The sequence below is a fragment of the Budorcas taxicolor genome, chromosome 6, assembly GCF_023091745.1.
Source record: "Budorcas taxicolor isolate Tak-1 chromosome 6, Takin1.1, whole genome shotgun sequence".
Lineage (NCBI taxonomy): Eukaryota > Metazoa > Chordata > Mammalia > Artiodactyla > Bovidae > Budorcas > Budorcas taxicolor.
The window spans coordinates 89,305,124-89,325,107 of NC_068915.1; the positions used below are offsets into that span (position 1 = coordinate 89,305,124).

Below are 19,984 nucleotides of genomic sequence, written 5' to 3' on the forward strand. Positions count from 1 at the left end.
CTTAAAGTCTAGGTCTTTGAAATCAGGTCAACCTTTAGAGACATTCATTTTAGTAGAACATATTCGACATTGAATTCTTTACCTATGTGGAGAAGAGTTGGACTTTCCAGGTGGCAACAGTGGTAAAGAATCAGCCTGCCAGTGCAGCAAACACAAGAGACTAGGGTTCCATCTCTGGGTCGGGAAGATCCCCTGGAGTAAGAAATGGCAATCCACTCCAGCATTCTTGCCTGGAAAATTCCATGGACAGAGGAGCCTGGTGGGGTTACAGTCCATGGGGTCACAAAGACATGACTGAGCACACACACATATGGAGAAGAGTTAAATTGAAAGGTTGTCTACCAAAACAGAAGTACATGATGCCTCTGAAGTCCTTCTTCTTCTTTTATACTTAAGGGTGAGTTGGTTTTTTTTTTAAGTTGTTTCTCAGGGTCTTTTTAAAATAAAAATATCTATAGGAAGGCAACTTTATGCCCTAGTGTCAGGTTGGTTATGGCAGACTACTGGGATCAAGACAGTGCCAGTGATTTTTGAGGATACTCCAAACAGCCCATCTAGGTTTACAGATTTGCCACTCTGCTGTACAAATGTTCAGAGACTTGAGGAAAAAGGACTGGGGAGGGAAGAAAAAGGATTGGAGAGAATGACAAGAATAAATGATATATTTTTTTATAAAGGAAGTCATGAAAGGAAGATATTTTAGTCATGTTGACGGAGTACTAGAAATATCCTAGCAGAGATCCTTACTCCTGCTCACCAAAATGGAAACTAGCAATGATGGCTGACACTATTCATGGTCAGAGAGGAGATTCCTCTGGTGGTTCACAGTTTGTTGAAAACAATTTCAAATTTTGATCAGGTGATTAATTTGTTATTTGACTCCATTGAAGGCCTTCTGAGTTGTAAGTGGTAGTTTTAGAAATTTACATCTGTATTTCTCTTGGCATCTCTCTAGTCAGTCAGCTGTGTTTGACTCTTTGTGATGCCATGGACTATAGCCCACCAGGCTCCTTGTCCATGGAATTCTCCAGGCAAGAATATTGGTGTGAATATAGATTTGATTTAACATAATGAATAAAGCAGATAAAGCAAAAATAAAAAAAGAAAAGAAGAAAGAAAAGATTTAGTCACCTTACCCAGTTTAAGTTAAATGGTTGAGGGAAGTCTTTGTAAGAAAAAACTTATAAAAATACAACCAAAGTCTCATATTCTTGTCCCTAGTAGGGTATTAATCCTGCCCATTCCATTAATATTCCACTGGGTGCCATAATAATGAGTATTATAATATATATATATATTATATATATATATATATAATAACTTGTAGAAACCCCAGGAGTCAGACAGCTAGACAAATGCAAGAAAAAGCATAGTAAATTGTCTCTGGGGCACCTGATTCCCTGTTGCCTCACAAGAATCCAGTGGCAAGCCATTCACTTGTCAAGGAGCCCTTTACTCTCTCTCTCTGGCTCATCATGCTCTCATTTTTTATATCAACCATATGAGAAAGTGGAGTGTTTCCCATATTATCTCCTGAGTCATACTATTTCTCCAGTCTCATGCAAGTCAGGTTTTTCTGGTTGTTATTTACCTACTTCATTTTCCTGAAGCTTGTCTTCCCTTCATTACAGCGGATGTGTTTGGGAGGTCATGCTTCTAAATGGTCTGCATTTAGAAGCAAGGGAAAATCTCTAAGCATTTAATTTGGACAATTACGCATGTATAGGAGGAGACAGAAATTCACATGAAGGGAACGAGGAGTTTTCCTTCTGCTGCTGGTTGCCACAAATAAAGAATCATTCCTTTTCCTTTTAGGGAAGGGAGTTGGTTTTAAAAATTAGTTGTAACATTACTGGAAATCTAATATGGGCCATAGAGTACTTCTTTGCAAGAGACAGAGAAATGGACAAAATACAAATGGAAATAAAACAGTACTGTGGGAATTTAACATATCAATTCTTTCTCTTCTACCCAAGAATAGATTTGTAAAGCACAAATACGTTCTTTGACTTAACTAGAATATACAATTTCCAAACTGTATTAGCAAAATTAATTCTATTTAGGTATATATGTAAATTCCATTATTTGGCAACTTTGGAGTCAGTATATCACATACTATGGTGCTTCCTAGGTGGCTCAGTGATAAAGAATCTGCCTGCCAATGCAGGAGACACAAGAGACGTGGATTTGATATCCCTGAGTTGGGAAGATCCCCTGGAGTAAGAAATGGCAACCCTCTCCAGTAGTCTTACCTGGAAAGTCCCATGCACAGGGGAGCCTGGCGAGCAAAGAGTCTAGAGTCGGACACAACTGAGTGAATGAGCACACACATCATATAGCAACAGAAATTCACTATCTGCTTAAAAATTAGTGAGTCTTCCTAACAAAGTGTTTAAGATGAGAGTCTGGATTATTAAACTCAGATCCTGAAAACCTGGGAAAGTAAAGTTTCCAGAGGAAATAATGACACACAACACACAAGCCAGAGATATCCTGTCATGAAGCATGGGTTGCTGGCGCCAAAAGGTTAAGGATCACACACTTCTTCCTTTATTCTTACTTTAACTGTTAAAAAGTATTTTAATCCCTTATGTTGCTATAAGTATCCTTCGTTAGCAATATTTCCACACCTTATGACCATGTGTCACCCCTGGTTTTTTTTTTTAAGGCACACACCTAATCTGTACACCTGGCTTCTTTCATCATCCCTCCATTACCTCAAATTTTAAACATGAATAACTCCTGCACCATACCTATTCTTCTTACCTTCAAACTGAAAGATGGTTGACTTCAAGTAAGAAATGATGGAAATTATGTCAAGCCAAACCTGTGTTAATTCTTCCCTTTAGAAATTTGAAATCAGTCACATGATAAAGAGTAGATATCTACATATTGGAGAAAAGGAAGCATAGTAGATTAGATACATATTTCATGCTGAAAAGGGATTTCTTGAAAAATAATTGAATAGCATTCAAGAACCGAAAACTTTATGAAAATAAAACTTGGATTTCTCCTTTATTCTAATTTTCTTCTGAAAATTATTTAGCAGTATACAGAATCTGCCTGCAATGCTGGAGACTGGGGCTCAATCCCTGGGTGAAGATCCCCTGGAGAAGGAAATGGCAATCCACTCCAGTATTCTTGCCTGGAAAATGTCATGGACAGAGGAGCCTGGCAGGCTACCATCCATGGGGTCGCAAGAGTCAGACACGACTTAGTGACTAAACCACCATACATTTTTCTCTCCAATTTCTCATTTTGAAAAGCTGGTTATTCTTAAATACATAAATCACTAGGTTTATTCGCAAAAGATATTTTTTCAAAAGCTTATTCATCTTGAACACAGTAATGACAGCTGTCATCACCCAACTCAAGTGTCCTGACCCTTCACTTTGTGGTCATGCAGCCCATGACCACCTTCCTAGCCTCTTCTCTGTCTGTTCTCTGCTTGCACCATGTGCTTCAGTCATAATGCACTTTTTTGAGCTCCTCCATTGCATCGGCTTCATTGTCAGGTCCAAAGTTCCTTTGCTTTTTTTATTCCCGGTATTTGCATTGCATACTTTCCTTCTTTCTTACTCCCTCAGACATTCATAAAATCTTGAAGCTTTTCTGCCACTTTACAAATATTCTCTGACCCCAGTTTGATTTCTGTTCCTCTTTGAAGTGCTCTCACAAGAACCAGAATTTATTCCCACCTAAGCAAGTTTACCTTTATGTTGCTTCTTTGGTGTTCTCACTTCTCTGGCCCAGATGATAAGCTCATCCCATTAGAAAAAATATATACAGAATAGGCAGTTTTCCCCATTTGAGTTATCCTGCATCAGAATATTTTTTTCAAAGTTTTAAAAATACGTTATAAACAACAAGGTTTTACTGTATAGCACAGAGAGCTACATACAACATCCTATGATAATCCATAATGGAAAAGACTATGTAAAAAAGAGTATATGTAAATGTATCACTGTACAGCAGTGATTAACACATTGTAAATCAACTATACGTCAATAAACAAAAGTAAAATGCTTAACCAGTGTTCTTAGGTTAATGCCCCAAATTTGTATCATTATCTGCTACGCTGTATGAGCTAGACTCCTCCATGTCATCTCCTGAAACTCTTCCCTTCACTTCTACATGTCAGCCCCACTGACATTCTTGCAGTGTTTCCAAGAATTCATGCCACTTTCTGCCTGGGGGAAGTCTTATTTCTACCTTATCACAAATATCGTTCCCCAATCAAGGACACTGTTTATTCCCTACCTCTCCATTTCACCTGGAAAAGTTGATTCATCCTCTGATTTCTGCACTTGGCAGAGATATTCATATGCTCAACCTCAGTTAGGTCCTCCCAACACAGTCACAGTGCAGTAAGCATTTTGTTTGTAGAATATATCATAGCCTTAGCTCAATTATTATGTAGGTAATTATATTTTTAATATAAATCTCCCAACTAGACTATAAGTTCCAAGCGATAGTAACAGTGGCTGTATTTCTCAAGAAACTTTTTTGGTAAATCTCTCTGGGGAGTTTTGAGCATGTGTTGGAACAGTGAATAATGGAGTTCAGAAAATATGCAATGGTTTGGACATACTGCAAGACAAGGATGTAGGGCTGGATCATAAAAGATCCTAGCTGACATGACAAAGAATTTATATTTTCTAAAGGCAGTCTACCACTGAGCTAGCTGGGTGGCTAAAGACAGTCAAAATTCAACAGATATTTATAAGCTGAAATGATCTAATCTATGTTTTAAAGAATAAATCTGGCAGCAGGTTATATGGCTAATAAGGTAGAGACTGAAATCCAAGAGACTTATTACAGTAGATTAAAAAAAATGACTATACGTATCTTCTTGCCTCATGGGCACATCCTCTTGGCAATGTGACTTGGTGATTCTTCCTATTCTAAGCCTTTAAATTTGAGCTTGACCATGTGGCTTGCTTTGACCAATGAGGCATTCAGGTGTTACACTGGGGGTGGCTGGGACTTGACTGGAAAGTCGGAGGCCACCACATGAAATAACCTTCATTGAAGCAGTGGATTTTAACCACATTTAAATCTCCTCCACATATGTTTATATGTATAATATTCCCTACCCTCATTAGAAACATCTCTCATTTCAGCAGTGATCCTGAGTGGTGCGTTCTGGAATCGTAAGGTAGGAGGAGGCATATCTAATTTGACTATAGTTCTCAGGAGATTCCAACATACTCTATGATGACAAATTGAAAATCATGCTAGTAAATTTCATGGATCAATAAATGAATAGTTAATGTAGCTGGGAAGTAAATAAGCACCACAAAGGAAGTAGCATTTAGCCAGATCTGAAAAGGAAGAATAAATATTCATTGGATGAAGTGCAGAAATGGTATGGCAGAAATGGTATGTACAAAGGCAAATCCTGTGTCCAGATTGACTGATTTTAATCTGTGAGCTCTTTGCTCTTTTATTTCTAAACAACTGAACACACACTCTCTAATGTCTGAATTTTGCTGATAGGCATTATTTTTAAGGAAATTATAGAATATATTTTGCAGAGTCAACAGTTTAGAAAGAAGTCATTCAGATAAATTATCATGACGATTGTCACCTTTCTTCAAAATATTCTTACTTTTAGGAAACTGCTTTAAAATCATCAACTCATTTCCATCTAAATCTCATTCCCTAAAGTAAGTTCCATACAAGTAACAGGATTTGAGGATTATTTTACTTGCCTCCATTGTCAGTTTCAGTAACTCTAAAATCATGTTGACTTTATGAAATTTAATCTAATCATGGTTTTGTGATATCTGTTCATAAGTCTCTCATGAAAGCATCAATGTCAATCAAGATCTAATTCCTGATTCCTGTATGTACAGAATTTTAGTATTTTCCTTAAAATACAAACATACTCCCCTCACAGTAAATAAGTTTATGAATGAAATTATTGCCTTAAAATTCTTCTGTCATTCTTTTCAATGGAGCATATAGAACACCTTTTCTCACACATAATAGGATTAATCTTTAATAGCATCATCTTCTGCAAACAGGTGCAAACCCTGTTTGCCCTCAGGGAAAGACCAGTCAATGAGAAGTTATTCTGGTGATGTAATGCTTGTTAACTTACTCTTTCTCAAACATGATTGAGGAAAATGCTTTTCAGAGCATCAGATAGGTATTGAACTTAACTCTTTTCACAAACATGTTACTTAGGACAGCCTTGAAAGAGTTATGCAAAGTAAGTAGACTAAGAGAATTTCTTTTAAGCATTGGCATCTGCCAGTGATAATTCCTCATATTTCTTGAGAAATCACTTGCTTCCATACCCTGGTCCTTATGTAAATAGAAAAAGAATACATTAACATTAGCCAGCAGCAGCAAAACTTAGCAGTTCTTTCTCAGACATAGATCCTAATTAAAATCCAGTCAAAAGCAATAGAGATCTTTTATTTTTTAAATCAAATTCAACACAGTCTGCCTCTCATGACTCTGTACAAATTCCATTTTCATACCTGACTAGTTACGTCAAAGATAAAAATATCTGAAATAAGTATTTGAATAAAACCAGATGTGTTCACAGTGATGTCACTAAATTCTGCCTAGTGATAACTTACAAGGCTCTGTTGATACAACTAAATGCTCATGGAAGTCCGGAGAAGTCCTCACCCAGGACAGGTGAAGTCCCATTACCCATCACATAGTCTTGATTCTATGAAGTGATAGGACAGGATAGATATATGTTGGTTTGCATAGTAAAGTGTGCAAGAGAGCAGACATAGAGCCACACATTTCAGGCACAACCTATTCCTCCACCTCAAGCCTCACTTTTTTAGCAAAAGAATGCAATAGTAAGCGTGTTGTGAAAAACATAATTTCAAAGAGGAGGGTCATAACACCTGAACAGACGAGTGGTTTATCTGATCTGAATTTCACCCAAGAAAGAAAGCAACTCAAACTGCTAAGCCAGCTGAAATTTAAGTGCTGACATAATTCAAAGATGATGAACTCTGAGTACTCATAGTAAAATTGGAGGTAAATTACAATATTAGAACTTTCCCCTTTTTGTTTCTTTTTTCTTAATATCCTCTTAACCCTTTGAGAAAACTGAGTTGATTTGGGGCACATAAGCCTTTCTTGGAGCTTTTCCACTTGTTCTTCTGCTACTGCTGCTAAGTCGCTTCAGTCATGTCCGACTCTGTGCGACCCCATAGACGACCTCTTACCAGGCTCCCCTGTCCCTGGGATTCTCCAGGCAAGAACACTGGAGTGGGTTGCCATTTCCTTCTCCTTCCACTTGTTCATGTCATGGTAATACAGTTGCATTGGGATGAGGTGGAATTATGGAACCACAAAATGATTCAAGCCTGACTGTGAATAATGTCTCTACTATACTGGAGAATGATAAGTCATTTTAAGTTCAGTGAGCCACACTTTCTTCAGCTATTGAAATGATAATTAAATATCAATTATTAAAATGATGTGTCTACAATTCTTGGCAAGTAGTAAGTATTCAATGGATACTGCCTATGGTTATTACTATTTTTCCATATAAAAATAATTTCAAGCCACTTCACTTTTCAAAGTTGAAAACCAAATTATATAAAAAAATGATTGCATACCCAGAATGGATTCCCAATTTTGTCTGCTTCTATCTTTTAACTATGAAATAGTTTTTTAATGTTTTCCATTGAATATTTAATTTGATCTTGATTCTTAATGTACCATATTATGCAGTAGTATTCTATTTTTATCTATTAATATTTCAAAGTCAGTGCTTTACAACTATATGATTTTACATGCTATCAGTATAAATAATAGCAGTACAATACATTTCTTCTAGAGATCTGATGCAATTTTTAAAGACATTTTTCTCTAATCCTATAGAAAAGGTCCTGGAAGGCACTGTTCATGCCATCAAGTTAGCTTTTTTGAAAGTGAAAAATGCAGTTTGTCACCCACCAGCTACTTCTGTAGCTTGAGAATTTCAGTAAATTAACTTGAACTAAATTGTTTTTATGCTGTCTATATCCAGTCAAAAACATGGTCACATTCCTGCAAATTGATTTTAGATTTTAAATTTCAACAACTTTATGCTTTCATAACTTACTGAATGCCTCACCTGTGCATGGAGAAGTTCTAAGATTAAAAAAGACAATAATCACCCCAAAGACAGTTTCTGCCTTCTAGGGGCCAGTGTCTAATTAAAGGAATAGCACACTGTGCTTAATTTCATTCAACAGAGTTTGGTAAAAAGTGACTGGAAACATAGATGGCAACACTTTTAATTTAATATTGAGGGGGAAGAATTTTTGAGAAAAATTATGAACAGGTAACATTTTATTGGCTTTAAAAGAATAATAAATAAAATAAAAGGAGTTGTTTATTTGGATAAGGTAGCAGTATATTCCAGGTGGAAGGAATAACAAGAGCAAAGGAAGTAAGGACCAAGAATTCATATTGATTTGTGAATTGGATGTTGACACAGCCTAATGTTTCTGCAGAATAGAGTACATTGGATTGAATTACAGCCAGGAAAGGACATGCTTCCTATATAGAGGCACATTTTGGAAAAACAAAATATTCTCTTCCAAATCATAATACTCTTATCCTTTCTTTGTTATATACCATGAGACGATTCATGATATACACTAGCGGGCTTTTTTGGTGTGTGATGTCTTCAAGCTTATCTGGACTTTTCTTCAAGTAAAAGAATGTTACTCCTTTGCTTTTCTAATGATTAAAAGGCCCAGGTGGAGCTAGTGGTAAAGGGTCTGCATGCCAATGCAGGAGACATAAGAGAAGTAAGTTAGATCCCTGGGTAGGAAAGATTCCCTGGAGTAGGAAATAATAACGCATTCCAGTATTCTTGCCTGGAAAACTCATAGACAGAGACGCCTTGCAGGCTACAGTCCATGGGGTCACAGAGTCAGACATGACTGAGCACACACACACACAGATGAGTAAAAAATTACAATATACTAGCATATTGAAAAGCAAAGACATTACTTTGCCAACAAAGGTCCATCTGTCTTGTCAAGGCTATGGTTTTTCCAGTGGTGATGTACGGATGTGAGTTGGACTGTGAAGAAAGCTGAGCACCGAAGAATTGATGCTTTTGAACTGTGGTGCTGGAGAAGACTCTTGAGAGTCCCTTGGACTGCAAGGAGATCCAATCAGTCCATTCTAAAGGAGATCGGCCCTGGGTGTTCTTTGGAAGGTATGATGCTAAAGCTGAAGCTCCAGTACTTTGGCCACCTCATGCGAAGAGTTGACTCATTGGAAAAGACTCTGATGCTGGGAGGGATTGGGGGCAGGAGGAGAAGGGGACGACAGAGGATGAGATGGCTGGATGGCATTACCGACTCGATGGACGTGAGTCTGAGTGAACTCCAGGAGATGGTGATGGACAGGGAGGCCTGGCCTGCTGCGATTCATGGGGTCGCAGAGTCGGACATGACTGAGCGACTGAACTAAACTAAACTAAATACACTTAAGATAAATGCAAATTTTACAAACCATATTTCAAAAAGGCAATGTAAATTGTACAAAAGTAACGCTTAATTAAGATTTCGAAAACATCTACTGATTTCATGTTTGTAGAAGCATCTAAGAGTAAACTTTAAAAGGCAATAAATCTAAATAGCATGTGATTAATGAGGTCAGAGTATGCATTAAAGTATTCAGTATGCTAACTTTGTATTAAAAGAGTTACCTGGGAAAACTTAATTTTTCTTATTCACACGGTGAAACACTGAACCAGTAGGTCAATTCATGAAGCCATTCACCTGTAATATTGTGGGTGTGGGAACATTCGTAAAGAAAACTTGCTAAAAATTCTCTGTCATTTTCTTTGAGTATATTCACTGAAGAAGAAATCTTTATTCATACCTTAGAACAGGACTATGTGTATTTGCTCAGTTAATTTTAATATCTTTAATGTTTTTATTAGACTTGCACTGGAATGTATTATCCATATATACATGATGCTGTTGTTATAACAAGGCATTCCTGATGGCTCAGACAGTAAAGAATCTGCCTGTAATTCAGGAGACCAGGGTTCAATCCCTAAGTCCGGAAGATACCCTGGAGGAGGGAATGATTAACCACTACAGTATACTTGCCTGGAGAATTCCATGGACAGAGAAGCCTGGCACGACTATTTTAATTTAATGGATGGTGCTAAACTGTTTGTATCCTGTCGTCCCTTTACAGACTAATATCATGTACTTTAGAAATAGTTAACTGGAATTACACATAATTGAGTCAATCACTGGAAAAGATCAGTTTTCATTCCAATCCCAAAGAAAGGCAATGCCAAAGAATGTTCAAACTACCACACAATTGCACTCATCTCACATGCTAGCAAAGTAATGCTCAAAATTCTCCAAGCCAGGCTTCACCAGTACGTGAACCAAGAACTTCCAGATGTTCAAGCTGGATTTAGAAAAGGCAAAGGAACCAGAGATCAAATTGCCAACATTTGTTGAATCATAGAAATAGCAAGAGAATTCCAGAAAAACATTTACTTCTGCTTTATTGATTACACCAAAGCCTTTGACTGTGTGGATCACAAAAAACTGTGGAAAATCCTTCAAGAGATGGGAATACTAGATCATCTTACCTGCCTCCTGAGAAATCTGTATGCAGGTAAAGACACAACAGTTAGAACTGGACATGGAACAACGGACCGGTTCCAAATTGGGAAAGGAGTATATCGAGGCTGTATGTTGTCACCCTGTTTATTTAGTTTATATGCAGAGTACATCATGCGAAATGCTGGACTGAATGAAACTCAGGCTGGAATAAAGATTGCGGGGAGAAATGTCAATAACCTCAGATATGCAGAGGACACCACTCTTAAGGCAGAAAGCAAAGAACTAAAGAGCCTCTTGAGGAAAGTGAAAGAGTAGAGTGAAAAAGCTGGCTTAAAACTCACCATTCAAAAAATGAAGATCCAGTCCCATCACTTCATGGCACATAGATGGGGAAACAATGGAAACAGTGAGAGACTTTATTTTCTTGGGCTCCAAGATCACTGCAGATGGTGACTAAAGCCATGAAATTAAAAGATGCTTGCTCCTTGGAAGAAAAGCTATGACAAACCTAGACAGCATATTAAAGCAGAAACATTACTAACAAAGGTCCACCGTCTAGTCAAAGTAGTAATGTATGGATGTGAGCTCAGTTCAGTTCAGTCGTTCAGTCATGTCCGATTCTTTGTGACACCATCAACTGCCATACACCAGGCTTCCCTATCCTTTACTATCTCCCAGAGCTTGCTCAAATATCCAACCATCTCATCCTCTGTCGTCCCTTTCTCCTCCCACCTTCAGTCTTCCCCACATCAAAGTATTTTCCAATGAGTTGGTTCTTCCCATCAGGTGGCCAAAGTATTGGAGTTTCAGCTTCAACATCAGTCCTTCCAATGAATGTTCAGGACTGATTTCCCTTAGGATGGACTGGTTGGATCTCCTTGCAGTTCAAGTTTCTCTCAAGAGTCTTCTCCAACACCAAGTTCAAAAGCATCAATTCTTTGGCACTCAGCTTTCTTTATAGTCCAACTCTCACATCCATACATGACTACTGGAAAAACCATAGCTTTGACTAGACAGACCTTTGTTGGCAAAGTAATGTCTCTGCTTTTTAATATGCTGTCTAGGTTGGTCACAGCTTTCCTTCTGAGGAACAAGTGTCTTTTAATTTCATGGTGGTGGTCACCATCTGCAGTGATTTTGGAGCCCCCCAAAATAAAGTCTCTCACTGTTTCCATTGTTTCCCCATCTATTTGCCATGAGTGAGAGTTGGACCATAAAGAATGCTGAATGCCAAAGAATTGATGCTTTGAACTGTGGTGTTGGAGAAGACTCTTGAGAGTCCCTTGGACTGCAAGGAGATCAAACCAGTCAATCCTAAAGGAAATCAGTCCTGAATATCCATTGGAAAGACTGATGCTGAAGTTGAAGCTCCAATACTTTGGCCACCTGATGCAAAGAAGTGACTCATAGAAAAGACCCTGATGCTGGGAAAGACTGAACGCAAAAGGATAAGGGAAAAACAAAAGATGAGATGGTTGGATCGCATCACCGACTTGAAAGACACAAATTTGAGCAAGCTCTGGGAGTTGGTGATGGACAGGGAAGCCTGACATGCTGCAGTCCATGGGGTCGCAAAGATTTGGACACAACTGAGCAACTGAACTGAACGGAATCAATCATGGGTTACAGATTTTCTTTTATTAAACTTTGTATTTTGTATTGGAGAATAGTCAACTAACAATGTTTGATAATTTCAGGTGTACAGCAAAGGGACTCAGCCATACATTTACATGTATCTATTATTCCCCAAACTCCCATCCCATCCATGCTGCCACATAATATGGAGCAGAGTTCCCTGTGCTATACAATAGGTTAAATTTTCATCATGTAGCACTAACTGAACTGCGTGAAGTTTTATGCTACAGTGTTGGCCTTGTGTTTTTTTATACACATTCAATATCATATACAGAAGTGTGTTTGTGTGTGTTACAGTCTGCTTCATTGTAAAAATTATTTGAGGATGCTAGAGTTATACGTGTAATGTAGAAAAATTCAGTGTATTCTGTTAATTAAACAAAGAAACCCTTGGACTGAGGTGGCTCTAATGCCCCAGCTGTCTACATAAGCAAATCAAAATCTAGGTCTGGAAATGCCTCAAGGTTATGAAATTGAAAGCTAAGGACAACCTATCACAAACAGCCAACTAGGCTATAAAGCTGGGCATTAAAGCTATAACTAATAAGTGGTTTTCTTGCTTTGTTTCTACCTTTTCTCTGTAAGTCGCTCCTGTTGCTGAAAGCTTTCCAACTACTTCAGGTTTGGTGCTGCTAGATTTGACTCCATTCTTGTGCAGATAAACTCCTAAGTTTTAAAATATTCCCTTCAGTTTTTACAGTTTTAACAGTTCCATATGTTTAAAGATATGAAATTCTGAGAAAAAATAAGAAATTTTTCTGTTTCCTCCATCAGCTGTTAAGAAGAAGGCTAGCTTTATCACTCCAGTTCCCGGAGGCGTGGGACCCATGACGGTGGCGATGCTTCTCAAGAACACCCTTTTGGCAGCTAAAAAAATCATTTACTAGATCACGTGAAAGAATAAAGCAAACTGAAGTCATGCTACGTATTTATTTGACAAAAGGCAAAGATCTTTATATTTTACTACAAAGCTATTTCTACATTGTATTTATTTTTTCATGGGTAGAATCATTGTGGATCAGATGATTCACACAATCTTATGCATTTCCTGCTAATATTTACTGGAATATTTTGAATGGATTTTGAATTTTAGGAAAAAAGAAAACAACTGCAGTGACACTTTGTTAACAATTGCTTGTTTTGTGAATATTTGTTCATAATGTTAAAACAATAAAGGGCTCATAACAAATGCATATATTTTTGACACAAATATCACAAATAGTGTGTCTTCAACAAATATGATGTCAGCCAAATAGTCTCCTTTGCAAAATGTAATTTAGATTTTACCATAATCATACTCAATTTTATATATATTTTATATTCTACATTGTATGCTGAAAGATATCGCTAAGTTGTGTCCGACTCTTGTGATCCCATGAACTGTAGCCTGCCATCATGTTCCTCTGTCCATGGGATTCTCCAGGCAAGAATACTAAAGTGGGTTGCCATTTCCTTCTCTAGGGGAACTTTCCCGATGCAGGAATTGAACCCAGGTCTCCTGCATTGAAGGCAGATGCTTTACTGACTGAGCTACGTGGGAAGCCCATATTGTATGCTGAAAAAGAGCAAAAGAGCTTACTTGCTAAAAGAAAGACAAAATATTAAGCGTAAAATTTTGATCTCATGTACTTCCCAAATGTACTCCTCAAGGCATACTAATGACAAATTATGCTCCATTCGAGGAAAGAAAAATGTGCAAGGAACCCCCAAAATGCCATGCTACTTGGAAAGCTATTGATTATTTCAAATTGTAAATGACTACTTGACATAGTAAAAATGCAATAAGAATATGTTAGGCTTACATGTAATTGCTTTGTTCTCCTACAAACATGTTTGAATAATACGTTCCACAAATCTAGAAATCTAATAGCAAAATATGACACAATGTGCCACCGCTACTCCTTAAGATATAACTAAAAACCTACTGCTTTGTTGCCCACAGTTATTTTCTCTTACGGCATTTGGTTCTCACAGTAGATGCCATGTTTTTAACACAATTTAAATTAGGAAATACATGTGACTGTCAGTTGAAGGCTATTTGAGACTACCCTAGGCACATAACTGTATTGTTGTCATGCCCGAATCCCAGTGTGTTAATGTACCAATAATGATTCTTACCCAATGCATGTCTTTATTAGTGTGTACTCTTAACCACTTGTGTGAAAATAGACTAGATGTTTATAATTAATAATATTTCAACTGTATAATAAAATGAGTTTGGAAAGAAATACATGTCTTCTTTTTTCCTAAGCTATACGTTTCCTTGTTCATATACTCGTTATCTGTTTCTTCACAGCAGGCTGGGGAAATGTACAAATGTCTCAAAAAGGAAAGAAAATGTTCTGTAGCCCCTTCCACACTAATCTTGGTCTGATAACCTTGATGGTAGATTTTTTTTAATTTTTGTTTATTTATTTTTGGCTGTGCTGGATCTTCATTGCTGCACAGGCTTTTCTCTAGTTGTGACAAGTGGGAGCTACTCTTCGTCGCGGTGTGGGGGCTTCTCATTGCAGTGGCTTCTCTTGCTGCAGAGCACGGGTTCTGGGGCCTGCAGGCTTCAGTAGTTTCAGCTCCCGGGATAGGTTCAGTAGTTGTGGTGCACAGGCTTAGTTGCTCCACAACATGTGAGATCTTCTTGGACCAGGCACTGAACCCATGTCTCCTGCATTGGCAGCTGGATTCTTTACCACTCAGCCACCAGGGAAGCCCCTTGACGGTAGTTTAAAATCAAAGATCCCAAGCAAACATGTCAGAAAGGCCCTCATTAATATTTAAGTGCCCCAAATTCCCAAAACAAACAATGACTATTGCAGTGGGGTCAAGACTATCACAATAGAAGAGACTGAAATCAACTCCACATATAGCTGAGACATCAATAGATTTATAGGCAATGAAAAGAGTGAGGGGATCAGTAGATGGAAAATTACTAAGAGAACTTGATTAGATATCAAGGCTGGAAGGATTTTTGTTAAACTACCTCACCAGGTAGTTTGCCTGGAGAAGCTCATGGACCGAGGAGCCTGGTAGGCTGCAGTCCATGGGGTCGCGAAGAGTCAGACACGACTGAGCAACTTCCCTTTCACTTTTCACTTTCATGCATTGGAGAAGGAAATGGCAACCCACTCCAGTGTTCTTGCCTGGAGAATCCCAGGGACGGGGGAAGCCTGGTGGGCTGCCGTCTATGGGGTCGCACAGAGTTGGACACGACTGAAGCGACTTAGCAGCAGCAGCAGCAGCACCTCACCAGGATTCTTGTTAAAGTTAGGTCAATATAAAGGGTGGGAGAGGAGGAACTTAGTCACATATGGCAAGAGGACAAGAAGCAGGGCAGGGGGATTCTCCATAAACTAACAACAGATTTCTTTGCTCAAACTGTGCTCAACAGTCTAATTCGATGCCTAGTTAAGAAAAGGATTCAGAGGAGCCTAACTAAAGTTTTGTCAAGAAGGAAGCCTTTGTCAACACATAAAGGAAATGAAGTTGGCTCATCAGTATCATAACTTTACTTATAGATGTTATTTGGGATTTATAAAAGATAGATATGTGATTGTCTTGTGAAGGAGATTTGTAGACGTTCCCTTCTACAAGTATCTGTAAAAAGGACCCTGAGGATTAGTGAGGACTGAATAATAACATGAAGACATGGAGGTGAGAATGAGCTTAGCAAATACATATGAAAGAAAGGGCAACAGTCAGACTGAAGTGAAAAATGTATGCTGCAGAGTGGTGGAAATATAGCTGGATAATAGCAGAAATGGGTTAGAAAAAGCCTGGATAAATCAGAATTTAGACTATAGTTAGTGATAGAACATGGGAGTTGAAGCCTGGAGGATGTTATCACTGATTATCATGAGAAAGTTGTAAAGAGGAGCTGATTTGGAGGAGAGATAATATGTTCAGTTGAAAACATGTTGTGTTTACAGTGATGACATAATACATAAATCAAAGTCCTAACATAATATCACTCTGGATTGAAAATAATTTATGGCTAGTGGTGAAAATTTAAGACACAGTAATGATGTAAAGCTGAAACTCCAGTACTTTGGCCACCTCATGCAAAGAGTTGACTCATTGGAAAAGACTCTGATGCTGGGAGGGATTGAGGGCAGGAGGAAAAGGGGACGACAGAGGATGAGATGGCTGGATGGCATCACTGGCTCGATGGACTTGAGTTTGGGTAAACTCCGGGAGTTGGTGATGGACAGGGAGGCCTGGTGTGCTGCGATTCATGGGGTTGCAAAGAGTCGGACACGACTGAGTGACTGAACTGAACTGAACTGAACTGAGTGTGTGTTAACCACTAAATTCCTAACCTTTTTGGCTACTGTATACACCCTGCAGCCTTCTAATCTTGTTCAATAGTAATAGCTATCCTTAACTGAGCATGTGCTAAATGTTTTGCATTTTTGAGGTTGTTGTTACTGACATTTTGCATTTGATATATGAGGAAATCAACCCATGAGGTTATGAAAAAGTCTCAGCCAAGGCCAAATGGGTAGGAAAGGTAGAATTGAAATTCAAAGAAAGGTCTGTTGGGTGATATGAGCCAGAACCCGCTCTCTTTTCTATCACTCTATCCCCTCAGTGCCCACCTCCCTGCCACCTAGAATCCTTTCTCTTATCATTATATTTCTAAAATCTACTTGCTATTTAAGATTCACTTCAAATGAAACTCATGCAAGAGAAATGCTGTGAGATTTTGACTAAGTTCCACCTCTGAACTCTCATACTCATTTATGTACACATTCACGGCAGTCATCTATCTCTACCCAGCGCTGTAGTTACGTTTGTACTTTCCTTGACTCACTCTAGTTCCTTGAGGTCAGAGTCCATGTATGTATGATTTGTCTACTCGTCTTACAAGTGTTGGAAGTTAGAGGCATAACGTAGTTTATGAGTGAATGGATGACAGCTAAATTCAGGAGAATTACAGATTAGAGAAAGATAAGCAATGTGCTGGTGACCATTTCCTGCAAATGTCCAAAAACAAATTGTGACTCTTAGTCAAAGAGCAAGAAAGAAAGAAAAATTGGAAGGATAGGAGAGGAAAGAGGAGATGAAGAGAGGGAAAGAAAGGAAAAGAAACTGTAAGTGGGAGAGGGAAGGAAAAAATAAACTTAAGGGCGAGGGGCGGGAAGAGAAGGCACTTCCAGTGTTGCTTGTGACTAGAGAGAGACGAATAAATTAAAAAGACAGTAAAAATGGTCAGGGGAAAAATTGATAGACGGGCATTGCAGCTCTTCACTTTCTTTCTCATTCTAACATGCCTCAAGAATACAAATATCCGTATGGCCACTTTACAGTACCTACCATCCCCATTCTTCAGAATTGCTGAAGGACTCCCTAATGAGAGGACTGAAGACATGAACATTGGTGATTTCCTACTTAGAGTGTTAAGTGGAATCCATCAGGATGAGTCCTAGAGGAAAAGAAGCAAAGGATAACTTGGAGCTATTTTCATAGGCTCAGGTGGTAGATGAGTTTATGTATTATGTGGCTTAGTCCACCAGAGTGGAGAAACGTCTAGATAGACAGTGGTCCACTTCTCTTAGTCCAAATATGTGCAGAAGCCACAGTTCATTCAATGTTTAGATTCTTATGGTAAAGGTAATTCACTTAAATCTTGATTTTAGGAGATAATATGAATTCCTCTAAGGTCAGTATACTGACTCCTACCAGAGGACACAGCTGGGGAAATGGAAAGGATGCGTGACCTGGAATCCTGAACACAGATTCAAATCCCAACTCTAGGGTGTGTCCTCTGGCAAGTCATTTAATTTCCTTTGAGTCTTCAGTCTTCATTTATTATATGGGAATTAAAACAAGACTTGTTGTTTATTGCTTTCTTCACTCAAGATAGATTGAGTATACACTATATATTAGGCATTGGATATACTGGGGCCAGCCAGGATTACTGAAGACAAATTTGTGATGTGTGTGAAAACCTGTAAAATGCAAAGCACGGTTAAGTACCAGTTAACAGTTACTACAAAGATGTTGTTGTACTATGTCCCAGTCTTTGGAATAAAGGTATTTAACTTTATTCCTAGCATCTTCCTCCTGAAACGGCAATTGGTTGTGGTTTATTTAATCCTTTGTAAATTATTTCTTCTTAAATTCTCACCAATGGCACAGAAGGTGATCATATGACTTATAATTCAAATATTATTTGCTTAGGAAAAATAATATCCAGAAATTGTCCTAATAACGGTTAAAAAGAAAACTTCACAAAAGTAGAAATATGAACTGTGTAGGCACATTCAAGTAAGCCAAGTCCTATATATTCTTTAACTTTAAAAGGATGACTCTTGTGGTAAGTGATTGCCCAAGTTATAATGAGTTCAACAAGCTCATTCTTGTGTGATTTCTAAAGCCAAGTTTATATTTGAATAGTGAAAGGGATCCTTTCTGGTAAACTGAATTTGCTGGGTGGACATGATGCAAATGACAACCTATCCCGAATTATACAAGTTTTCAAGGTACAGAAAATATGAGCAATTGAAAGTCTTGGTAGAAAACTTTAACACCTCAGCAAAACATATTTATAAATTATTTTATTATAAATTGGGCAAGTGAGAATTTATGGAAGCTCCTATTGTCACAAAAAGTACTAGCAATAATTACATATTTTGGCCTTAAAAATGATACTTTAATAATCATAGATGAATAAGGTAAGGTGACATGCTCAGTCGTGTCCATTGCGGCCCCATGGTCTGTAGCCTACCAGACTCTTCTATCTGTGGGATTTTCCAGGCAAGAGTACTGGAGTGGGTTGCCATTTCCTTCTCCAAAGGATCTTCCCGACCCAGGGATCGAACCCAGGTCTCCTGCATTGTAGGCAGACGCTTTACCATCTGAGCCACCAGGGAAGCCTCAAGTATATGAATAGCAAAAAAAAAAAAAAAGTGAATGTTATATTAAACTTAAAACTTTCTATTCATTAGATGTACCAACTATAAATATTTTCATTTCATCTTGTTGGAGATGATATTATTATTGTTGTTGTTAGTAGTATTTTGGTGCTTTACTAGCCTAATCACTGGGGCACATTTTTAAGAACTGTAGTTCCTTGAGCTTGGTAGCCATTCCATTTACTCAGAAAAATATTAAATGGCAAAAATGACATAAAGGTAAATGTTATACTCTTAAAAATAATTATTTTTACAGAACTTGAAATACTAAAAAAAGTAGCAAAAACTAAAATGGAATATTAAACCTTTACTTTTATGCACGTTTAATTGTTCTCTCCTGCCACTAAAAAACAAAATATCTTGATTTACAGTGCAACCCAATCTGTCCTAAAAAGTAGTGTAAATAATTGCAGCTTCAGGGATATTTCTTTTATTAATAGGTTAAGATGTTTCCTGGTTTGGATATATCAAAACTCCCTTTCTTGGAATCCTGCATGGATGGCCAGCAGCTTAGGAGCTAGAACAATTCTGTTCATACCAAGGGAGCTTTACCTGAATTCAGTTCTTTTCTGTTGTTTTAAGTACATTTACAAACATGATTATGCCCACAGGTAACAGGAAACCAGTGTTTCAAAAGAAAAACTTGATCACACTACCAGATAACACAGGTATCCTAAACAAGTGCATGAACGCCCCAAGGCTTCATGCTGCTGCCAGAAGGACATATTTTTTTGATTGCTAAGAACTGCCAGATGACGCTTCATGAAATATAAATGCAAGAAAGCCTCTGAGAGAGCTCAATAAAAACCTTCCACCCATCGGTCTAGGAGGATAAGAGCAAGATACTATTAACAAGTGCAGGAA

At 38.0% G+C, this 19,984-nt stretch overlaps 1 protein-coding gene across 1 annotated transcript in view; it reads left to right on the forward strand.

The window, feature by feature from the left end:
• MTHFD2L (methylenetetrahydrofolate dehydrogenase (NADP+ dependent) 2 like) overlaps positions 1 to 13,096 on the forward strand; it is a 145,345-nt gene extending 132,249 nt beyond the window's left edge. The window contains exon 8 of the mRNA XM_052642089.1: positions 12,984 to 13,096. Within this exon, the coding sequence (XP_052498049.1) occupies positions 12,984 to 13,096 (113 nt within the window). The remainder of the gene's footprint in view (positions 1 to 12,983) is intronic.
• Positions 13,097 to 19,984: the final 6,888 nt, after the last annotated feature.